Source organism: Lupinus angustifolius, chromosome LG07 (assembly GCF_001865875.1).
Source record: "Lupinus angustifolius cultivar Tanjil chromosome LG07, LupAngTanjil_v1.0, whole genome shotgun sequence".
Lineage (NCBI taxonomy): Eukaryota > Viridiplantae > Streptophyta > Magnoliopsida > Fabales > Fabaceae > Lupinus > Lupinus angustifolius.
Genome location: NC_032015.1, coordinates 3,670,386 through 3,691,683, shown reverse-complemented (window position 1 = coordinate 3,691,683; position 21,298 = coordinate 3,670,386). Strand labels below are relative to the sequence as shown.

General features: G+C 33.5%; 5 protein-coding genes across 5 annotated transcripts; 1 reads left to right on the top strand and 4 right to left on the bottom strand.

Annotated features, from left to right (window-relative positions):
* LOC109353071 (isoflavone 4'-O-methyltransferase-like) lies at window positions 4,027-5,620 on the bottom strand. The gene is made up of 2 exons (XM_019595253.1): window positions 4,804-5,620; window positions 4,027-4,326 (listed from the first exon to the last, which is right to left on the bottom strand). Exons 1-2 carry the CDS (start codon window positions 5,590-5,592, stop codon window positions 4,027-4,029), a joined length of 1,089 nt encoding a protein of 362 aa, XP_019450798.1. The 5' UTR covers window positions 5,593-5,620.
* LOC109352845 (protein NUCLEAR FUSION DEFECTIVE 6, chloroplastic/mitochondrial-like) lies at window positions 7,793-8,405 on the top strand. The gene is made up of 3 exons (XM_019595025.1): window positions 7,793-7,917; window positions 7,997-8,121; window positions 8,353-8,405. The coding sequence occupies exons 1-3, from the start codon at window positions 7,793-7,795 to the stop codon at window positions 8,403-8,405; spliced, it is 303 nt and encodes a 100-aa protein (XP_019450570.1).
* Window positions 10,267-11,863, bottom strand: LOC109351843 (uncharacterized protein At4g28440-like). Its single transcript, XM_019593494.1, has 2 exons — window positions 11,507-11,863; window positions 10,267-10,610 (listed from the first exon to the last, which is right to left on the bottom strand). The coding sequence occupies exons 1-2, from the start codon at window positions 11,763-11,765 to the stop codon at window positions 10,420-10,422; spliced, it is 450 nt and encodes a 149-aa protein (XP_019449039.1). The 5' UTR covers window positions 11,766-11,863; the 3' UTR covers window positions 10,267-10,419.
* On the bottom strand, window positions 13,014-15,860 carry LOC109351841 (protein Mpv17-like). Its single transcript, XM_019593491.1, has 6 exons — window positions 15,578-15,860; window positions 14,764-14,919; window positions 14,537-14,669; window positions 14,391-14,430; window positions 13,357-13,497; window positions 13,014-13,269 (listed from the first exon to the last, which is right to left on the bottom strand). Exons 1-5 carry the CDS (start codon window positions 15,827-15,829, stop codon window positions 13,410-13,412), a joined length of 669 nt encoding a protein of 222 aa, XP_019449036.1. The 5' UTR covers window positions 15,830-15,860; the 3' UTR covers window positions 13,014-13,269; window positions 13,357-13,409.
* Window positions 17,067-19,743, bottom strand: LOC109351840 (reticulon-like protein B17). The gene is made up of 8 exons (XM_019593490.1): window positions 19,195-19,743; window positions 18,793-18,949; window positions 18,631-18,705; window positions 18,387-18,528; window positions 18,226-18,295; window positions 18,034-18,099; window positions 17,827-17,949; window positions 17,067-17,544 (listed from the first exon to the last, which is right to left on the bottom strand). Exons 1-8 carry the CDS (start codon window positions 19,619-19,621, stop codon window positions 17,366-17,368), a joined length of 1,239 nt encoding a protein of 412 aa, XP_019449035.1. The 5' UTR covers window positions 19,622-19,743; the 3' UTR covers window positions 17,067-17,365.

The following is a 21,298-nucleotide window of genomic DNA, read 5'->3' as shown; positions in this document are numbered from 1 at the left end:
GTTTCTTGCATTACTCTACTTCCGAAACATTTGAGCCAATCTGTCCTACATCTTTATAAATCAAAGCTGCATCCAAGTACTTCATACATGTCCACATAAACCAAAGAAATATAAGCAAAATTTAGAAAGAAATAAAAAACGAAAAAAATGGCTTTCAGCGCCAATGACAGTAAAGAAAGTGAACTGTGTCACTCTCAAATCCATTTTATAAGTAAGCATGCATACAACTTTGTAATAACGACAAAGTTCTAAAGTCTGCTGTAGATATAGCCATTTAGGCATGGAGAGTTCATCGCAGATTTAATTCACAACCATGGAAAACGCAACGCTCTTTCTTAGTGTCATCAATAATAGATTCATGCTCCTCGTAACACAATGGATTATTTGCCAAACCAAAAATGAGAAGGAAAAGAAGAAGCATATGTTCTGACCCCTTCTTAAAACTTCTTAGCTGCAGCACTTTAGTAAATCACATTGGCAGAGATTACCTCAATCTTGTACTCAGTACATCAAATATTACATTTTCCATTTGTCTTTCTCCCTTGTTCCTTCTCTTTATTTCTAAGACAATTAAACAAAGCCTAGACCTAACTTATCCTCATAATAACTAACCTGTTAATTTGATTTTAATGGTCAACTTGGGTTAATGCAACTACATTTATTAGGCCAAATCTGAAGTTATGCCACGCATTTAAAGCAGCGTTAGCACACCATTTCATAAATTTGCATTATTTAGTGCAAGTAAGAAATCGGGTCTTGCTGCTAAGTGTAAAATTATATTATATTTGCATTGCATTTAACTTGTATTTTATGATATAATTAGGACTTTAGCATTGTGTTTAGCTTTTATTTCTCTTTTGTTCGGGTTGAGTGAGTATTTTTAGTTATGTTATGCGGTTTGAATGTATTAAAGCAAAAAAAAAGTAGAGATTGAGTGCAAGAAGATTAAACTCAGTGTTGAGGCAATGCAAAAAACAATTGAAAGACATAGATGTTATATTATATTCCTATTTTTCAGATTTATTTTGTCCGGCTAACCCAATTCCCATTTCCAACCCTTCATTTCTCATCACCAAAAATATGCACACACCTATTGGCAGAAAGATAAACAACAAAAATCAAAACCTCAAGCGTGGCATAAATCAAAGTCCTCAAAAGAATGCACAATATATCCGTAATCAAGATTCTTCCGATTTCTTGGAGTCTTGTGGCTTCTCAGCATTTTCTAAGGTTTAGGTTTCGGGCGGAGAAGAGAAATCGGGAATTTTCGTTTCTTGGAGTGAGGGGGTTTTCTTTGCAGAAGCGGACTTGAGGGCGTCGAAGGAGGAGGATAGTTAGGACATCGTGGTGCGGCGATGAGAATGGGAATGAGAATAACGGAGCGAACCAAGAGTGGAAAAGATAAAAATGAAGGCATGAAATCAAAAGAGAGTGGTGTGATAAAAATAGCGGGTACATTACTGAATTTCCCACTTACTACTAATGACTCTTCTTTAGTTGCCCAAGAATTCATTTATTTATAACAAACAATGTCGGTTACCATAACAATTAATTTAACATGCTCTTAAATTTTTAAAGGACCTTTAACGTTTTTATTTAGAAAAAAACTAATTTGTTGGCATGTCTCCGTTTCATTAATTGAAAATGTATATTATACTAATACAGTACTTTATAAGAATAATAATTTTGAAATAATTAAAATAACAATTTATGTCTATTTTCTGAAATTATAAGGTTATAAGCTGTTGGCATTTATTACTTTGTTCTTCCATAACATTGCAACTACATGGGTTTGGTTAGTGTATTATTAGAATATGTTTATGAAATTATACGGTTATAAGTAGTTGGTATTTATTACTTTGTTCTTCCATACCATTGCAATTAGGGGATGGAATGAGTTTGTATGGGTTTGGGTAGTGTATTATTCAAACATGTTTCATTTTTGGATATAGACACATCTCACACGTGTGAATCATTGGGTATTTCACAGTTCCATATGTTCTTATAAATTTAGAAAATATTAAAATTATTTATTTGCAACTTATGCAATTGTGTATTTCATTTCGAACAATAATGTATGTTATTTAAGCACTCAAAAAAGAGAAAAATATAAATTATAAAACTTAATTTAAATGTAATTTAAATTGATTATTATACACAATTGTTTTTACTTAAATAAATATAAAAAATAAAGTCATTACTTTAATATTATTAAGGAATTTTATTTAGTAAGAAGTATTTAGTAAACATAACATTACATTGCATATATCAATTAACATTATTTTTAACAAAATAATATTTATATTTATTAATTAACATAATATTATAATTAAATAAATAAACAATACAGATTATATATTAACAATATACATCAAAGTTATGAGTAACATATATTATAAAAAAATTCTACACAAAATATAGAGGATTTAAGAAGGATATATGAGTGTGATACTTCATTATCCAGATTCAACCCATCTAGTTGTTGTCTCAAAATCTCTTGTCTTAATTACTAACACGATAAAAACATGGAGTCCAACTCAAATTATTGAAGATATTATTAGGAGGTATCACAACTATACATACTTATTATCCTAATGCTGTGGGATTATCACTTAGTCTTTAAGATGTTTAGTTCTTAAAACATAATATTATATATTTGGTTGTTTATCTATGTTACAATATGAAGTTAAAACATGTATAATGAGTACTTAGGTGATTGAATTAGTGTAATTTCTTTATCATATTGCATTATATTACTATATAATATGTCTAAAGAACATTTACATAATTAAATATATATAATTTTATTTAATTTCATTTAATAACCATCATAATGTAATTTTCATATTCCAATTTTATCTTTTTGTAACATTCGATTAATAACTAAAAAAACTTCTACATATTCTTTTTTTTATCACTACTATCTCACGCATTCTTCTACTACGATTTTCTCTCTTCATAATCCCAAGAAAAACAATTTTGACTCATACAAAAAAACATTCAAAGACATCTTTATATAAATTTTGTATATACCATTGATCCCAGCAAAATGGGAATGTGGGTTACCAGACAGAATGTCGATCAATACCCTAGTGCATAAGAAAACATAAAGTCAAATTTGGCCCAAATACTGTCCAATGCAGTTAGGTTATAACTCTTCATTATGATTCAGTGTCACACCAAATTTGCAGTGGCATATGGTTACAGCAATATTAGGGATGGCAACGGGCACGGGCGGGTATGGGTAGTAGCTACCCGCTACCCGTTTTAAAATAGAAGAGTAATACCCATACCCGCCCGTACCCATAACGGGTACCCGCAGGTAAAACGAGTACCCGCGGGTTTCCTCTATTATAAATAATTTTTAAATTTTTTACTTCTTTTGTGTTTCAAATAACATGAAACTTAATTATTTTTGTACTTTTTGATTAAATATTTTGCTAAAATGCTAAATTTATTGGTGGTTTCCATTTGTGTGATTTTTTGTTCTCATTTTTTAACAAAAAATATATTTTTTCTTTGTAAAACATGTGTGTTTCTATACTTTCTATACATGTAATAATATTTGTAGGGTGTTTCACCACCAAACTCATTAAAATATGTAAACAAAGTAAAAGGAAAAAATATACATAGTGTAATAAATGTTAGAATAATGTATTTTTTATTTTAATTAAATATAATATATTAATCATCTAAATAACGGGTACCCGCGGGTACGGGTACCATAATACCAGTACCCGCCCGTATGTACTACGGGTATTTTTAAAAACCCATTTATAATACCCGCGGGTGCCCGTTTGTGACCCGTACCCGTGCCCGTACGGGTTTTACCTGCGGGTACGGGTTTTTTTGCCATCCCTAGCCAATATTATAGTTGGAGCGATGATGTCCCAAATTTGAAATAGAGCATATATCTATAAGGTTCTCTTACGAAAGAGTAAGTTGAGAAATTCATTCCTCACTTGAAGAAATAACAATTTGATTCTTAAGTATCGAAGTTGTAGCATAAATTAGTTACAAAAACTTTTAAGGATAAACTTCAATAAGAGACATGAGGCCACATACAGGGATGGGGGTAATCTTGTAGTTGCTGAAGCCTGTCTCATAGATGAGTTTCTCCCATTCTTTCTTCACCCTTTCTTTTCCATTCATCAGAGTCAGCATCACCAAGTCAAAGTTTAGCTTCAACTCAGTCAATTCACGATCATCATTTTCTTCGTCAATCTTTATGTCTATAATAATCACTTTCCCTTTATCTGAAATAGCTTCTTTACAATTCTTCAATATTTTCAAACATAGATCATCGTTCCAATCATGTAGAACTCTCTATAGAATAATCATAATTAATATCAATTATAAATTCAAAAATACCATATAAATTGAAAAGGAATTTTCTTATTGTTAGGGTTGGGATTGCGATTGCAGTCACTACGATGCGGATTGTGGTCGTTGCAATTTAAATTATTTTGTGATTAAAATTCAATTTTCGAATTTGATGCAGTGACCCAATGTGACTGCATCATTGTGATTTAGAATCACACTACAATTGTGGTGTAATGCGATTACGACAGTCACAGTCACCTCAACGGTCACATTACAATACTGTGAACACAATTTAAATGGCTGAGCATAATGGAAGTGTGGACAAGTGAAATAAGGGGCAATGAGCACATAAAATAGTAACAAACATTATGGGCAACAAATTCTATCAATAGAGGAAATATATTGTTATTTATCTAACTTATACTTCACACAAATTAAAGAAAGAAGGTGTAATATAATAGGAGTATATTATGAACATACCTTGAGTAAAATTGCATCCCCAGAAGGGATGGACTCGAACATATCCCCACCAACAAAACTCAAATTTTGGGTTCCTGTGCAGTTAGCAACAACCTGTGGTTGATCAAATACTATGCATTTGATGTGAGGAAATGCTTCATGGATGAACCTTGTGGTTTCACCAGTCCCTCCTCCAACATCAACTAGGGACCCCAAACCCTCAAATACATGTTTGCACTCTTTGAGAGCTAGCTTGAATATTTGAGAATCAGCTGCCATGGACTCTTGAAACCTAATCAGAGCATCTGGGTCTCCATTAAGGTTCTCCCAGACATTCTTACCTGTTACACTTTCAACTAGACTTAGTTCATTATCCTCAGTTATCCATTTCTTAGAGTGGTGCCACCTTTCTATGTAACTTGATTTAAGTACTCCCATAGCATAAGGTGCTAAACATATTGGTTCACTTCTTATAAGAAGTTTTGAAGGAGGGGTCAGAATATATGCTTCTTCTTCTCCTCCTTCTTTGCCATTCTGAAATGGTATTGTTGTTTTGGCAAAGAATCCATTGTGTGTTAGGAGGCGCATGAATCTATTGAGGACAGTAACTTTTGAAGGGGGGAGTTTCAAAGCTGAGGCTAACTCAGAAAGAGTGATGGGTTTTCCATGGTTGTGGATTACATCTGCTATGTCTAACTCTATAGCAGACTTGAGAGCCATGGAGCTTAAGAAGTTGTATGCATACTTATACAAATGGATTTGAGCGTGATACAATTCACTTTCTTCACTGCCATTTGCACTGAAAGTCATTTTCTTTTTCTTTTGAACTTTGCTTATATTTATTGGGTTTAGGTGGATATGTTTTAAGTACTAGCTAGGAAGCAGCTTTTATATGTTTAAGAAGGATTCAAATGATTCTGATGTTGAACAAACAATAAAACAATGGGATATGCTTTTTTATTCATTGTTTTCATTATGCACCCCAATTTAAAAAAATATTAAAAATTCTAAAATGTTTACCAGATATTTTTTATAATACCAAAAAATTTCAATTACCTCCCAAACTTATAGTCATACTCTCTCAAACTCACACATAGCATTATATCAATCTTTATAATCCCAAATATTTTGGCTTTCCTCATTGATGAAGAAAAAATCGGATGAAAGTCAACACAAAATTATATTCCAACTAATAGGTACCCTAGTGTATAAGCTTTTTAAAAGAATTATACATTCCCAGTTTATTATATATTTATGTACAGTTCGACATAGACATGTCAGATAAGGTTGAAATTCTTGCCATGAGCTCCACTGAATTGGTACGGAAGCAAGTGGAACAGATCCGTGTTCACATGGAACATTTCAACAAAGAAAAAGAGGAAAGTGGAATAGATAACCACCCATTAAGAATGTATTCCACAGAATCATAAATTATTATCAGGTAATGGAGTAATGATTTCAATTATATCTTTATTAATAATTTTAAACAAATCTATTTATTTTTAAATTATGAATATGTTATAAGTGAAGATAATTTCATTAATTTGTTGGATTGTTAATACCGAATGTAATAATTTCTTACCTATATAGTAATGTGAAGGGACAATAAAATATCGAAATTTTGGGGACAATGATATCCTAAACAAGCATTAGTACCATTAGCTCATGAGTAGCATTATTCTTGTTTATAATTGGTCCACCCAATAATTTCTCATTAAGGCAATATACAATTACTCAATACACGGCTGACATAAAAGTTAGAAATAAAATCAGTCCAAATTTGCCATTGCTTTTGGATGAAAAAAGCCCCTTTAAGACCTCAAGATATGCTTTAGGAATATTATGCTGCTCTACCAATTGCGTTACCTTTTAGAAACATTTTCAAGTGTCAAATAACATTCCATTGCATAATAAAGTACAAAATATGAGACGTTTAACTTTACAATTTATTTTTACAAATACTCACCCCATCCAAATCATTATTGCATGTTTGGAATTGATGGTATGGGAAAGCAATAAGCTCAAGTAACTACTTTTAATTCATTGTTATATATAAAGAATATATAGTTTGAATATGTTGAGAATGGCGCAATAATTTTGCCCTATTAGGGTTAGAACTCAACTGGGCTGGGAAACTTGGGTGTGGATGGGATAGGTGAGTATGAGTTTAGCAATAAGCTCAAGTAACTACCAATGTAATATATTTTTAAATTCAAATTCCCTCTAATCTTGGCTTGAACACTCTGAAGAACTACTTCTCTTAAAAGTGAATAATGGATAAATGTACACAGACCATTTATGTTACTATAATGGATAAACGTGAACATTATCCCTACCTGAAGCATAGCTAAATTGATAATTGTCAATAGTTAAATCATAGAATTAAGTTAATGTTAATAAATGTGAACATTATTCATAGCTAAATTGAACATTGTCCATAGTTAACTAATAGAACTAAATTAATGTTAAGAAGTGTGAACATTACTCATAGCTAAATCTAAAATTAAAGAGGTAAGAACCTAAAATCAAAATATATTTTACAGTATACTGAAAAATGAATGACATGATTGCCATTTGGATGAGGGACTAAATCCCTTCACGATACCACAACTTCTCAAATATTGAACTTTAGCCTTTACAAAATACAAAGGTCTAGTTTTAAACAACTAGATTAACTTTCTTTGGGTGAATGATAAAGGATTTACTTGAATAGTATAAGACAAAGATATATTGAATTGTAAGAAAAAGATATACATTTTAAAATAGTATAAGACATTGAGATGAATTGAGACTATATAAGTAATTATCTGAACCCATGCAGAAATATATTGATTCCATTTTTAAAATTCAAACCCATCAAAATCAGATTTGAATTGGAACATATTAGTGAAACTCAATCTTGTTCACCCTATATAAATTCACAAAATATTAAAAGTTATTATGATCTTAACACAAAATACGGTTAGGCAGATACCCTACGAAACAAGCTACCTTATCCTCGATCACAATAATGGCCTCCTCCGCTAGATCGATTTTCCGATCTGCGTTTCGTGTCGCATCGGAAGCTAAACGTGCTCGTTTTCCATTCCGCATGGCCTCTAATAAACCTCTTTCCCGATCACAATTCACGTTCAGGTAATTGATACAAAGATTCATTGCATTGAATGTAACCTTTATATTTCTGTTTCATTTGTTACTTGTGTTGTACGATTAGGTTACCTGTTGAATTGAGTTTCTGTGTGGAATCGATGATGCCGTACCACACTGCCACGGCCTCTGCTCTAATGAATTCCATGCTCTCCGTTTCTCAACGCCGCTGCTACGCTTGGCTTCCTGATGGTATTGTCTCATCTCTGCTACTAACATTTTTAAAGAAAAGTTCAATTCCATGATTCTGTTCTATACATTTTGAATGGTTTTGCTTTTTTTTTTAAATGTTAGTATATTACTATTTGTAATGGGTTATAATCGAAACATCAACTTCTTTATTACTTCATTACTTAAACCCTCCGGCTTCAACATCAAACCAACTTATTATTGACTTTCAATGACTTTGCTTTATTATCATAGTTGACTTTGGACCGGTTCGAAATGACATTTGGCGTGCTGTTCTAATTTCATGATGTTACCTAATCTGTATAAAATTTGTTAGGAGTGAATCTTGAATTTTGACTCAATTTTATGTACCAAATAAGATATTAGAATTAGAATATTTTTTTATAAATGTGTTATGTGGTTAGATTCTTCAGGTCAACTAGGTTGTATTCAATTTGATTATCTGAAAACTGGATTTCACTTTTGAATTAGGTAGCTGAACATCTCTAGGATTCCTTGATATTCTTCTTTATCCTATTATTTCTGGGTATGTCTCTATTAATTCTCGACTCTTTTTAGCACATATGATAATGCAGTCCAAATATGGATCATCATATTCATAGGCAAAAGTCAGTTCCTCTCTAACTGATAATTGATAAATATGTTTCTACCACTACTAATCTTGTACCTAATATGGGTGGATTAGTTTATTCCCTGCATCATGTGTTTCTCACCCCTCATGCGACTAAATCATTTAGTGAAGCCATACACGTTCCAGTGATATGATGTTTAGCTAATTAGCTTTAAACAAAATATTTCATCATTACAAGGAATAGATGCTAGACATGTAAAATTAGTTAATTTATTTATTTAGAGCATATTTGTGCAATCCTGGATTTGTTATGTCATTTCCATTCCCACAAATTGTGTCCGACTTTGGTATTCGACCACCTCGTTGTGTTTGTACTGCAAAGTATCCACTTGTATTGTCTATTTAACTTGCAAATTTTATGGTGTGTGCCTGTTTAGATACTTTTTACAAAAATATATTCGGTAAATGTATCATCTTTGATGATTACTATTTTTTCACTTTTCCGTCTTGCGTGGTAGCATATAGAATCAAAATTTAAAAAATTTCTATAGATTACCTAAACTCTTTTTATGCAACTTTCAGGTTAACGCATCCATGGCAAAGATGGTGCCCCCTATCCCCCACATTTTTTTTAAATATGTTTGCAGGTTCTTCTCCGAAATCAGATTAATATTTCAATTTTCCGTGAATAGATTAATTTATATTATGTTTCCTATTTCATTTTATTTGGTTTGTGCAGTTGAGAACCCGTGAAATCATTTTCACGAGGCAAAACAAAAATTAAATGTTAAAAGAACTTTCATGCTTTCAAAAATTTTGGTTTGCTTCCAAGACCACTATTATTAATATCTACTCAAAAAAATTAAAACTTTCCTTTTCTACTAGTGAATCGAGATTTTAGAAATAATGAAACATTAATATGAATAAAGAGTTTAAAGGTAAATATAAAATAAAACTTAAAAAGTAGAGAGGAGAATTAATTGAATTGATAAAATGAGGTTGGTTTAGCAAGTTTTTAGCAAAACAGCAAATATACTGCTACATGTTAATTTTAACTAATTTTCTTAATGATAGACAATTAGATAAAAGTTACTAACTATAAGGAGAGGAGTATTAGAATGAAAAGTCAAAAGTGAGTACCTCACTTCACCTAGAGAATGGTTGTACGTAATTATTAAGATTATGTCTAAGTTTGAAATGCTTACTTTCCTTACTGAGTCGCTTAAACATCTTCCTCGAGGCTCCCTAATAGAAACATTTCAATAGTTAACCAAACCCAAATTTCAATTGAAAAAAACAGGGACTGACGGTGTTGAACTTAATATGGGGATATATAAACATCTCCCCGTGGCAGCCACATTTAACAAAGCCTGCCAATATTTTCGTCCACATTGGTGTCACCCGTTATAAAAATTGAAGACTAAAATCTAATATCAATCCATATACAAGGACAACGGATTTGGAGTTCCCAATAATATTTACCTGACAACTGCCAAATGATTTGTTGATGACAAGATAAATCATTATAAGAATGACATTCATAACAATATTTACTTCGCATGTTAAGCATTAGCACATAAAAAATGGCCTATTTGAAATCTTGATATAATTTGTTGGCATTTACCACAGAAATTAGGCTAAAACAAACAAGATTGTACCACATGAAAATGGTCAATGTAAAAATTAGAACTTCTGGTAGCAAAATAAGGAGTCACTTCCAGAAGCTAAAATCACTCTTCCACAACATTAACCAACTCATATTCAACTGAAGAGAGATTATTATCTTCCTTCACCACAAAACTTGCAGGTTCGGTGACTTCAATACGCCCCCATTTATCAACGGCTAGCCTCATGGATCCCTTGAACATGTCAATCTTTGCATTCCGCAGAATTAAAGTTGACCCTGGAGTCATGAGGTCCACTACACAACAAAAGCCAAAGTAAATAACCAATCATTGTTATATATATAATACATGAAAAGATGTCATTTAGCAATGACATGGATAGATGTAATGCCAGCTAAAGAAGACAACATCAGTTTTAGCGAGGTTAAGGATTTATTCCAGTGCCCATCTTTTTTCAAATGGTCAAGTAACCCAAATGAGTTTTTAATACTGGTTGATTATTAATTATATAATTAATACAATTTCAAACAGATATATTCCTTTAGAGATAGTTTTTGCAACATACTTTAATGTGGTATCACCTCAACTATATGAGCTATCTCTGTCCCCTCTTTTTTATACTATAGTTCAATGTGTATCTTCTAAGCCATGTGGGTTATCCTTATCTCTGTGATCAAGTAGAGAAAAGAAAATACACAATGCTCGAGATTTCACAAAGCTTCATTGGGCCCCATCTCTCTCCCACATTGACATGAGGATCCATTCCTTCGACACATGAAGGTGGTGTTTGGAGGGACTTATTATGGCTTAGCACAACTTTTCATAAGCTTTATGACCTTCCTATGAACTTTTTTAGCTTATTTTAAGAAAAAAACTAAGAAAGTAAGCTCCTTTATAGCTTCTTTCTAGATTTCCAGATAGCTTATTGAATATACTGTCAACTCTGGTTACCAAAACCCTAAATGAGTCGGACCAAGAATTCTTGGTGTGGGAAAGACTAATAATTTCTCAAACAGTAAACTAATGTTTTCTAACGCAACATGGTTAACATGTACCAATTATACTTAATAAAAAACTCGAATTGGATGCATACATAAAAAATAAATTATACTAAAATAAACAAATCTACACAAACAATGCAGAATGAAACAATGGTCGGAAATGAAACAAAAAAAGTGAATAAGACGGTTACCCTGTTCGTTACGAGCAGTGAAAAGAATGGTGCCAGTTTCGTCACCGATGAGGCACTCAGCGATGCGTGAAGGACGAGAAGGACGAGCGAGGAGACTCGACGATCGACTGGCCCTATTAGGAATGCTCTTCACCGGTTCGGAGGATACAACCTTCACTGTTAGAGTGTGACCATTCGTTTCCGGTTTCAGCTGCTCCACCTTGATGAACACTGGCTTCCTCTTCGCCGCCGTAGCCGTCGTCGCCGGTGGTGTTGCCATGCTTCGTTTTTGTGGGTGTAAGAGAAATAGAGAACGAATGAAGATAAGTGTGAACGTTAAACCCTAATCCTATTCTATTCTCTGTCTTCGGATTTGGGGATTTAGTTGATCGTCATGGCTTTAATCTTTTTGGGCTCTACCCAAAATATCCTTCTGGGCTTTAATTACTTTTTTTCATCATATGACTTTTGATTTTATTTTCATGATTCTATTTAATCGCTCATTAAATTTTCTGATGCATTGACTTTATTGTGCATCCATCATTTTTATTTCATTTCTTATTTTTACATTGTGTTTCAAAACAAATTCATAATAATTATTTAATATAAATATAACATCTTTTCATTCGTTAACATTTCTAGTTCAACAATAAAATACATAGGAATCATATTTTATGAGATAACCCCTTAACATTTCTATCAACAAATTATTCTGACATTTTTTAATTAAATTTATACAAAATACATTACTATTCGTACGAATACACCAGTATTAGTTGATTGTAAACCAATATGGAGTTATTTACATAAAGGTGTGAAAAATGGCGGAAAAGCAAACAATTATAAAACATTTGCCTGACGTAGAACTAGGATCATTTTAGCCACTATATTCACAAAAGCAATAACCGTAAACTGTAACTTAATAACAGTAAACTGTAACTTAACGATTGTTCTGGGGGAAAGTAGATGTTGTTCTTATTTTATAAGGAGTTGTAATAAATTATAAAATAATGTGTGAGACCCAAATAATAATGAAAAGCCTCTATATTCACAAAAGCAATAACCGTAAACTGTAACTTAATAACAGTAAACTGTAACTTATTCTGGGGGAAAGTAAATGTTATTCTTATTTTATAAAGAGTTGTAATAAATTATAAAATAATGTGTGAGACCCAAATAATAATGAAAATATTGTTCTTCTTACAAACTATTTACAACTTTTCTTCACCAAGTTTCTACAAAACTAAAGATAATAGTTATCATGATTCCTTTTCTCTTCCGATTTTATTTTCATTTCTAATTTTGTTTATTAGAAAGATAAAATTGGGTAGTCATACTCTGAAGGAAATAGTAGCAGAATGATGTTAATAATAATGTGGAAATAAGCTCATGAAAAGTGCCTATGGGACTGAAATGAAGGTTTGAACAAGCGATGTAATAGCCTGAAGAGCAATCCAAAAGGGTAGATAATTAGAAACTGCCTCGGTGCACATAATTCTGGTCCTTTTAGAATCAGACAACTATCCACGACAACATCCACAATTTATCCCAGATATCATTCCTTCAGGAAAAGATAACCGACACTTTCACCCCAATTTTCATAAGAAAAAAGAGTTCAATTTTACAATTTTTCAGCAACAAAGGTAATAAAAATGTTGTTGTTCTTTAAAAACATCACTCAAGAGGGCAAAATCTTTTGCACCGTACACAAATGTTAACTTTAAATCCAAGTCATTGCCATTTCTACCCAATATTCATCACCCCAATCCAATAAGCAGATTAATCTACAAAAGACAGGACAAGAGATGATGTTATAACTAGCAAGTAGTCACCATCCAAATCATAAGAAATATAATCAAGCATACACATACCTGGTGGTAAGAGTTTAAAACAATGCAAGATGATGGTAAAGTCTGCATGCATTTCACTTGCTCATAGATGATGACAAGTAGAAATTCCAAAATATTGAGCCCATTGACATGAAAGCCACCCGAGCTTGAAGAGGCACCACCCTGTACATATTCCATAGAAATAGCAGAGAAAGTAAGATTCGCGGTCCAAACAGTTCAAACCTTAAAACATCGGATTATTATTAAGACAAATGAATGCTAGAACAAGTATGTGAAATTAGTGAAGTCCATTATTGTTATATCTACCTGATTATAAGTCCCTGTAGTGGAAGGATTTCAAAAGTGTAGTATTATGTTACATTTAACATCAATAGAACAAAGAATAATTTTCCACAATGGATGTGGAGCATCTCTACAATAAGCATTACGAATGCAAGAGAACAGTTAGAATTATAGATTTTTGTTGTTAAATTGCTCATAATTGAAAAGGGAAGGATCATGATGTTGGATAATTGCACGAGACCCTACCCACTTTAACAGCCTAATTTCATAAAAAACAAGACATTGTTTTTGAACTGCAACTTCCAGTCAGACAGATAAAGAAAGACAGCATAGCAATTTTTTCACCTATTACTGAAACGAATACCTAAAAATGAACGAATGGTGTGCCATGATTATAAGAACTCGTCGAAAGAAGCATAAAATAAGTATCAAGCTTCCCCCTTTCCCAGCAATGGTATGTAAACTGCTGCTTGATTGGTAAAATTCAGTTATATGTATTTAATAATGAATTTGCTCAGATTTAAGCAAATGTGGTTATCTAAATGGATGCAAATGCCTTCCTCCTGATTATAAAAAGCATATTCTTATGGCTACTTAGTAAGAGAAGTTTTTTGTTTTTTGAATAATTATCATTAGGACTTTCAAAGACACAACTTACTGAACTTAGTTTCTAAAACAGAGTTATCTGTGTTAGGCGTACGAGTTGGCAAATGAGGGGAAATGATAAATATAAAACAATATAAGATTAAATTGAAGGATATGTAGATGCGCACCAGAAATTTATTACACTGACAGGGATCCAGAATCTAAATCCTGCAGACAAATTAGACAAACAATGCATGAACTATGAATGCATATGAAATAGGTATGAGCAAATCAAAGTCATAATAAATAACTATTAAGCGATTAGGTTTTTTACCATAAAGTAAAGTTGGAAGGGCATCTCTTTTATATTTTCCTGGAAGCTCAGGGAGCTTCTTTAGCCATAAATTATTCCACGCAAAAATTACAGCAATGACACATGGACCTAACACAATCTGGTTTAGTAAAACCTGCCAAAAGATACCCGGGACCAGAGGCTATATCCTTAATAACTGCTTCTTCTACAAAAATAATAAATCAAAATTGAAGCAAGTTCATGTGTACCTTTAGCATAACGTTCTGGACTGTTGGTTTGGGCAAAAAGTGGTCAAGACACTGATACCAGGAATACGATCCAGGGCCATAGAGGAGAAAGCCATAGGAAGTCATTCGAAGAGCACGCAACCAATCATGGTCTGAAAGTTGGCTCCACAATATATCCTAAGGATTTTTTAGGTTAATATATTAAGCATAGCCAACTAAAACAGAAAAAATAGCAGCTCTCATCCACCATTTCAACAGGTCAAGACCTCATTCTACAACAGATATAAGAGAAACAATTGCAGGCTAGAAATACAGAGTTTATGTTTAGGAATAAAATCTCACAGGCAACACAACATATTGCCATGAGTTATGCTAACTGTAAGGTAAACCAGTATTTATCATATAACCCTATTTCTAAACATAACAGTAAAAAACAAGGGGAAATTATATTCACCTATTGTAAGCTTAATCACACTTGACAACATCTTCTATCATAAGCTACACTCAATACCCTTTAGGAGAGCTTAATGTAACTTCAAGAGCATTTGGAAAAACTTGTGAAGACTTTATTCGGACTTAACAAAATAGCTTGTGATAATAAACTTATGAAAAGAACATAAAAAAAAAAAAGAATATCTTAGGACTCACAATTTTCTTCTAACTCATTTCAATGCGCTTATCAGAAAAGCTTGTACAAATAAACTTCTTTGAACTTATTGCAATAACAGCTTATAGAAATTGCAAGGAGTTAAGTAATTAAGAGAAACATGAATGGACATAAATTTAATTTCAGCACAAACATTATACACTTATATTAGGTTAAATCTTTCAATACCTGAGTGGCAGTGTCTGCATCGGAAACAGATTGGTGTTTACTAGCTTCCTTTGCTTTGCTCCAACGGTCTCGGAGCTGAGCGATTGTGTCGCCAGTGAGGGCGAGGGAAGCGGCGGTCACCGCCTGCTTCAAGGGAAAACGGTAACTGGCTTCAACGCTTGAACCCGAATTAGACTTAATACGACGCCGTCGAGATGGTTTCGATTTGCCCAGTAACGGGTTCCAATTCCAGAACCCCCCAATCGCGTCCATTCTCAAATCAAACTAAACAATCACAATTTGCGATCACTTTTATAGTAAAAGTGAAAACGCCGCGTTTCATGTTCCAATATTTTATTTTCTAAATTAATTTTTTTATTTTTTTCTGCTCTTCTTGTACAGTGACCCCACCATTCGTGTTTCTTGGCACCTCCAAAACTCTTGTAACCAAACACCCATCACTTGTAAAACCAAAAAGTAACAAGCTTTTCATTTGTGGAACAACCATAGCTCCACTTCCCTATTTGGGTCTCATAGTAATGTCTTAACACAACAACTAGTTGGGTTTGCAACAAGTACCTTCACAATCTAAACGAAAACACTACTAGGACTGATTCTTTTAAATACTATAAGGCTATCCCACCCTTTGATTACCATTGCTTGTTAATGTTTATGAATAACTATAGGTGACTGTTTGTTGCAACTTGCACAACACTGCATGAAGCACCCAACACAAATCAAACAAATCCAATCCCTTCACCACACTGATGGCTCATAAGGATGTTGTGGATTGTTTGGTAAAGCCAAATGAGGCTGCTTTTGTTAGTGTACTATCATCATGTACTAATTTAGATGGTAGAGCAACTATTGATTTTTTAAAGCAGATCCATGGATATAGAGTGATGAATGAGGTCAACTTGGATGATTTTGTAGGAACTTTCATTGAGAAATCTTTATGGGAAGATGGGTTGTTTGAACCATACTTGAATGTCTTCAACCAAATGGTTTCCAGAAAGCCCTGCACTTGGAATGCAATAATTTCTCACTTGCTTCCAATGGTAGAGAGAAAGAGGCTCTGTATATGTTTTGAGAAGATGAAGGTTGAAGGGCTCCAACCAAATAGCATCACCTGTAAGAAAATGCCTTTTCAGCCTGATGCATATGTTAAGGAAGCCTTTCTGGGTGCATATAAGGATTCTTGGAGCTATTGAACTGGGACAAAAAATAGGAAGAAAGATGCTTAAATTGTAGCCAATATGTGTTATTCTCGAGAATGAATGCTGAGAAGGAAAGATGGGTTCGTGCTTAAATCTAAGAAAATATATGATGGAGGGTGGAATTCATAAAATTCCAGCAGACAAGTATGTTTCATTTGACTTGATTTTTATCTTCTCTGTACAATGTTAGGTGTTCATCACTAGCCAGAAATGCAGTGGTCATACAGCAAAATATGAAGTTTCTAACTGCTGAATATAACTCTTCATTAAACTTTGATAAAATGGACTTCAGCTGTATTAAGATTTTTCCTTGTATATGAATATAGAATACCTTCGATTATACAAGTTGATAACATAGGACATAGGGTACAACAACAAAGCCTTACTAGCACGATGTGAGACCGGCTATATGGAATGAAAAATGCTATAATGTTCTATATAAATCATTTTTATTGACTAAGCATTGATTACTTAATATTGAACAAATGGTAGACTGAGGAAATAAATTTATTTTTCACCTAACTAAAATGAAAATGCTCCATCTGTTCGTGAAATAACTGTTCAGTGTTAAGAACTGGTTGGATTGATGAAGTTACAAGTATTTGGACACTGGTTGTGCAACAACTAGTGCCTTTTGCGGTTTCTTTTCCTCTGTATCTGTCACCACCATTGCTTGCTGGTGTTCATTGTCTGCCACCTGTGTTTCCCCATCTTCGACTTGTTGCACCACATGTTGCCGAAAACATCGGAGTATTACAAGCAATATAAATGCTGCAAAAAAAATTACATTGTAAGAATCGAGTATTACATAGTTGCCATGTCCACATGTCAATTCAAGGGTTCAAACCTTAAGACAGGGCATTAATATGTATATGGAGTGAAAATCTCTCAACAGGAAAACATTGCTTTTATATTACAGTTTAGGTTAGCCTAACATGCATTATAAAAGATTGGTGATTCTTAAATAGTCATGTATCCTTTTGCACAAGTCTGTGATGCAGAGGGCATGGTACTTAAACAAGAGACTTTGACAAGTGGAGAGTCTAATTTTACCTGTGAAGAATCGAGTCCTTATCGTAGATAGATTCCAGAAGGTAACAAGTGCTGATGCTACCACTATTTTCTTGTGAGTGCAAGCACTCCAAGTGTCCAACAATCGCAATTTAAAACGTTCAGCTGCATTACCAAACCCCATCAGCTACCAGGCATAAAAATGTGGATAGAAAGATAAAATGTTTGTAAGTTGGTGGAATTAAATACCTCTCTGGTTTATCTGATCAGAATAGCTAGAATAAAGTCTTGGGACACTGAAGCTGACAAAAAATCCTGCTCATGTATACTTAGTTAGCAATTCAGCAAGATAAACTAAAATATAATGATAAAAAATGCTACTGACTCGGTTTCTGGAAGAAAAAAAAAAAGAATAGAGTTCATGATGTACTCAGTCCCTACCTACAGCACAGAGCCTCCAAATTGTAATAAGATGGCCATACTCTGCTCCCAGTATAACGAATGGAGCTACCTACAACAAAAAAACAGAAATTGATGATTAAACCAGCATTGATATTTTGAACATTATCAGGAAACTTTAAAAAAATGGTTGTGGGAATTACTTTGAGGGTCATGGAGGGTTCTCCTGAGAACAATGCTCTAGTCTTTGAAATTGCAAAATTTAAAGCTGGAAGAATCAATTTTGCAAAACGTAAAATGTCATCTTCTTTCAGCTTAGCAAAACCCCTTTTCTCAACTTGGGTTCTGAACACACACACAAATGCAAATTCTAACAACACATATAATGGTCCAATATTAGGTGTAGGATAGTTTACAAGCAAATAAGATTATGAAGTAAAAGTGTACCTTTGAGAAAGTGAATTTGATAAGAACGAAACACCTAAAAAGAGAAATGCCAATTGTGATATGGCCGAGAAAATGCTGAAATAACAAGCAAGTAGAAGTTGTCAGATTTTCAACAAGATTCAAGAATTAAAAGAGGGGCAGAGAAAGAGAGAAATTACAGACCTAAAGTGAAGTCCTTTGGTGAAGCAAGAAGATAAAATAGAAAGAGATCCAAAACCAAACCAAAGGGTGGATCTTGATACATCTTTCCACATGATCAAATCAGTCACCAATTGCCCAACACCATCATCTAAATCACCTCCATTCTCTTCTTCAGCTTCCAAAAAACGAACAAGTAATCACTTCAATTTGTGTGTAATTCTATAACAAGAATTATAATCTTACAAGAATTATAACTTTATAATCAGGTTTTGTTTGGAAATAAGAATGGTAGATGACAACTGCTTATAACTTACAAAGCAAGCCTTAAAATGGTGTTGAGAAGAAAGGTGTAGATTAACATTTTCATAGGATTAATTATAGTCGAATAACAAGAAATGCAAGAAGCAGTGAAAATATGCATACTTGGAGATGAAATTGAAGATGGTATAAAAGGGACCAAGCTGAGTCTTTCTTTCTTGGATCGCCCGCTATGTCTTTTTTTCCTCTGTTTCCCAACCTCATCCACCAACCCCACATCCTTTTCTTCTCGAATCTCAATCTCCCCTCGCCTCCTCGACCTGCGGGAGTTTCTGGGCGAAGCAACTTGCGACCCTCGGCTCTTGCAGCGGCGGCGGAGGGAATTGAGGTCGAGGAGATCGTCGTGGAGTCGGGTATTGGAGTTCCTGTTAGGTGAAGGTGAGAGAAGAAGAAGGTCCTTGATGGTAGAAGATTTGATGGTGGTTGGTGAAGGAACAAGATCAAGAGATATGGTAAGAGACTCAGTGGATTTGTTGAGCTTTGTTCGAGATTTGTAGTGGTGATGATAAGGGGGTGTAGCATATGAATCCATTGAATGAATGAAATTGAGTTGAATTGAATAATGTAAGTGTGTGGTGAACTCTGAGTAAGAAGCGTTTTTGGTAAATCGTTTTTCATGCTCAAGTTTTCTATTGTAGAGTTTTGGGTGTTGTAGCCGTTACAGAAAGATTGCTTTATTTAGTATTATTATTTTGAAATCTAGTTATTGGTGGCAATGGGACCGCACACTTAACGGTAAATGCGAAGAGAAAAGATGTTGATTTCTTTATTATGCTGATACTTGGTACTTTTCAGTGGTTAGTGTGACACAAGAAATTATTTTAAATGAATATACAAAATCTAATTATGTCTCACAAAGTCACAAGAAGATGGGGTGAGGATGGTTTGGGTAAGGTTTGTTATTGACAAATATTAGTATTTCTTTATTACTCTTACAAAGATGGCATGCCCATAGTTGCAGTAGACAGTAAGAAGAAGCAAAACATGTTCAAATACTATATATCCCTTTGTGTCAGCCTTAAAACCAAGAAAGATACATCTTCTAGATCTAGGGTCAAGTTTCTTCCTATGATTAGTAAGAGTGGCAGCAAAACACAAACATCCAAAAACTCTGATGTTCATTAAGTTGGGGTCATGCTTGAACAGGATTTGGTATGGTGATTTTTGGTCTAGGTAAGGGCTAGGTTGTCTATTAATCAAAAATACTGCATGATTAACAGCAAAGTTCCAAAAACATTTTGGAAGAGAGGATTGAAAAAGGAGGGATCTAGCTACCCCTAATATATGTTGATGCTTTCTCTCAACTATCCCATTTTGTTGAGGAGTTTCAACACAAGTTGTTTCATGTGTGATTCCTTTTAAGGCATAGAAGTCAGTCATCTTAAACTCAAGGCCATTATCAGTCCTAATGCATTTGGTTTTGATACTGAATTGGGTTTCTACAAAGTTGACAAATCCTTTTAGCAGGCTAGAGGCTTCAGATTTAAGTTTCATAAGATAAATCCAAGTATGCCTTGACTTATCATCAACAATAGTTATAAAATATCTATGACCACCTAAAGAAGGAACAGATAAGGGACCCCATATATCAACATGAACAAGATCAAAAGCATTTAAAGATTCAGATATGCTATGCTGAAAAGGGAGTTTCTTCTGTTTAGCATATAAACAAGTTTCACAAGGATCAATAGAAGGTTTTATTTGAATGAAAGGAAACTGTTTTTGCATATTCACTAACTTGGCATGGGATAAATGTCCTAGCCTCTTATGCCATACATCATTCTTGTAAGTATTAAACTGATTTACATGAGGGATATTACTAATCAAACTATTGTTATTGACAATGTATAATCCTCCCCTAATCTCAGCTGCACCAATCATCCTCAAGGTATTCTGTTCCTGAATTACACATTTCACTTTTGAGAAAATCAATTCACAGTTAAGGCACACAGTAAGCTTGGAAACAGATATAATGTTAAATTTGAAAGAAGGAATGAAAAGAACATTGGATAGGTACAGGTTATTTGAAAAAAGAACAGTTCCAGCAATGTATGCAATAACATCACTCCCATTAGGCAGTTTCACATGGATAGGAGGTATTCTTTTGAAAGATTGGAAGTTTGACATTGAGTAGCAAACATGATCTGTTGCCCCAGTGTCAAGTATCCAGTCTTTTGATATTGATAAGTTATTTATAGTGTGTGAAATA

What these genes read in the sequence shown, in the direction of transcription:
- LOC109351843 (XM_019593494.1), bottom strand. Translation starts at nt 11,765, where the DNA reads ATGGCAACACCACCGGCGACGACGGCTACGGCGGCGAAGAGGAAGCCA. An exon ending in CACTGCTCGTAACGAACAGG is followed by an intron (nt 10,611 to 11,506) that starts GTAACCGTCTTA and finishes TTTGTTGTGTAG; the next exon opens with TGGACCTCATGACTCCAGGG.
- LOC109352845 (XM_019595025.1), top strand. Translation starts at nt 7,793, where the DNA reads ATGGCCTCCTCCGCTAGATCGATTTTCCGATCTGCGTTTCGTGTCGCA. An exon ending in CGATCACAATTCACGTTCAG is followed by an intron (nt 7,918 to 7,996) that starts GTAATTGATACA and finishes TTGTACGATTAG; the next exon opens with GTTACCTGTTGAATTGAGTT. An exon ending in CTACGCTTGGCTTCCTGATG is followed by an intron (nt 8,122 to 8,352) that starts GTATTGTCTCAT and finishes TTATTATCATAG; the next exon opens with TTGACTTTGGACCGGTTCGA.
- LOC109353071 (XM_019595253.1), bottom strand. Translation starts at nt 5,592, where the DNA reads ATGACTTTCAGTGCAAATGGCAGTGAAGAAAGTGAATTGTATCACGCT. An exon ending in GGGATGCAATTTTACTCAAG is followed by an intron (nt 4,327 to 4,803) that starts GTATGTTCATAA and finishes ATTATTCTATAG; the next exon opens with AGAGTTCTACATGATTGGAA.
- LOC109351841 (XM_019593491.1), bottom strand. Translation starts at nt 15,829, where the DNA reads ATGGACGCGATTGGGGGGTTCTGGAATTGGAACCCGTTACTGGGCAAA. An exon ending in CCTTCCAACTTTACTTTATG is followed by an intron (nt 14,431 to 14,536) that starts GTAAAAAACCTA and finishes ATTTGTCTGCAG; the next exon opens with GATTTAGATTCTGGATCCCT. An exon ending in GTCAGTGTAATAAATTTCTG is followed by an intron (nt 13,498 to 14,390) that starts GTGCGCATCTAC and finishes GAATATGTACAG; the next exon opens with GGTGGTGCCTCTTCAAGCTC.
- LOC109351840 (XM_019593490.1), bottom strand. Translation starts at nt 19,621, where the DNA reads ATGGATTCATATGCTACACCCCCTTATCATCACCACTACAAATCTCGA. An exon ending in AACCCTCCATGACCCTCAAA is followed by an intron (nt 18,296 to 18,386) that starts GTAATTCCCACA and finishes TTTTTGTTGTAG; the next exon opens with GTAGCTCCATTCGTTATACT. An exon ending in TTGGAGGCTCTGTGCTGTAG is followed by an intron (nt 18,100 to 18,225) that starts GTAGGGACTGAG and finishes ATACATGAGCAG; the next exon opens with GATTTTTTGTCAGCTTCAGT.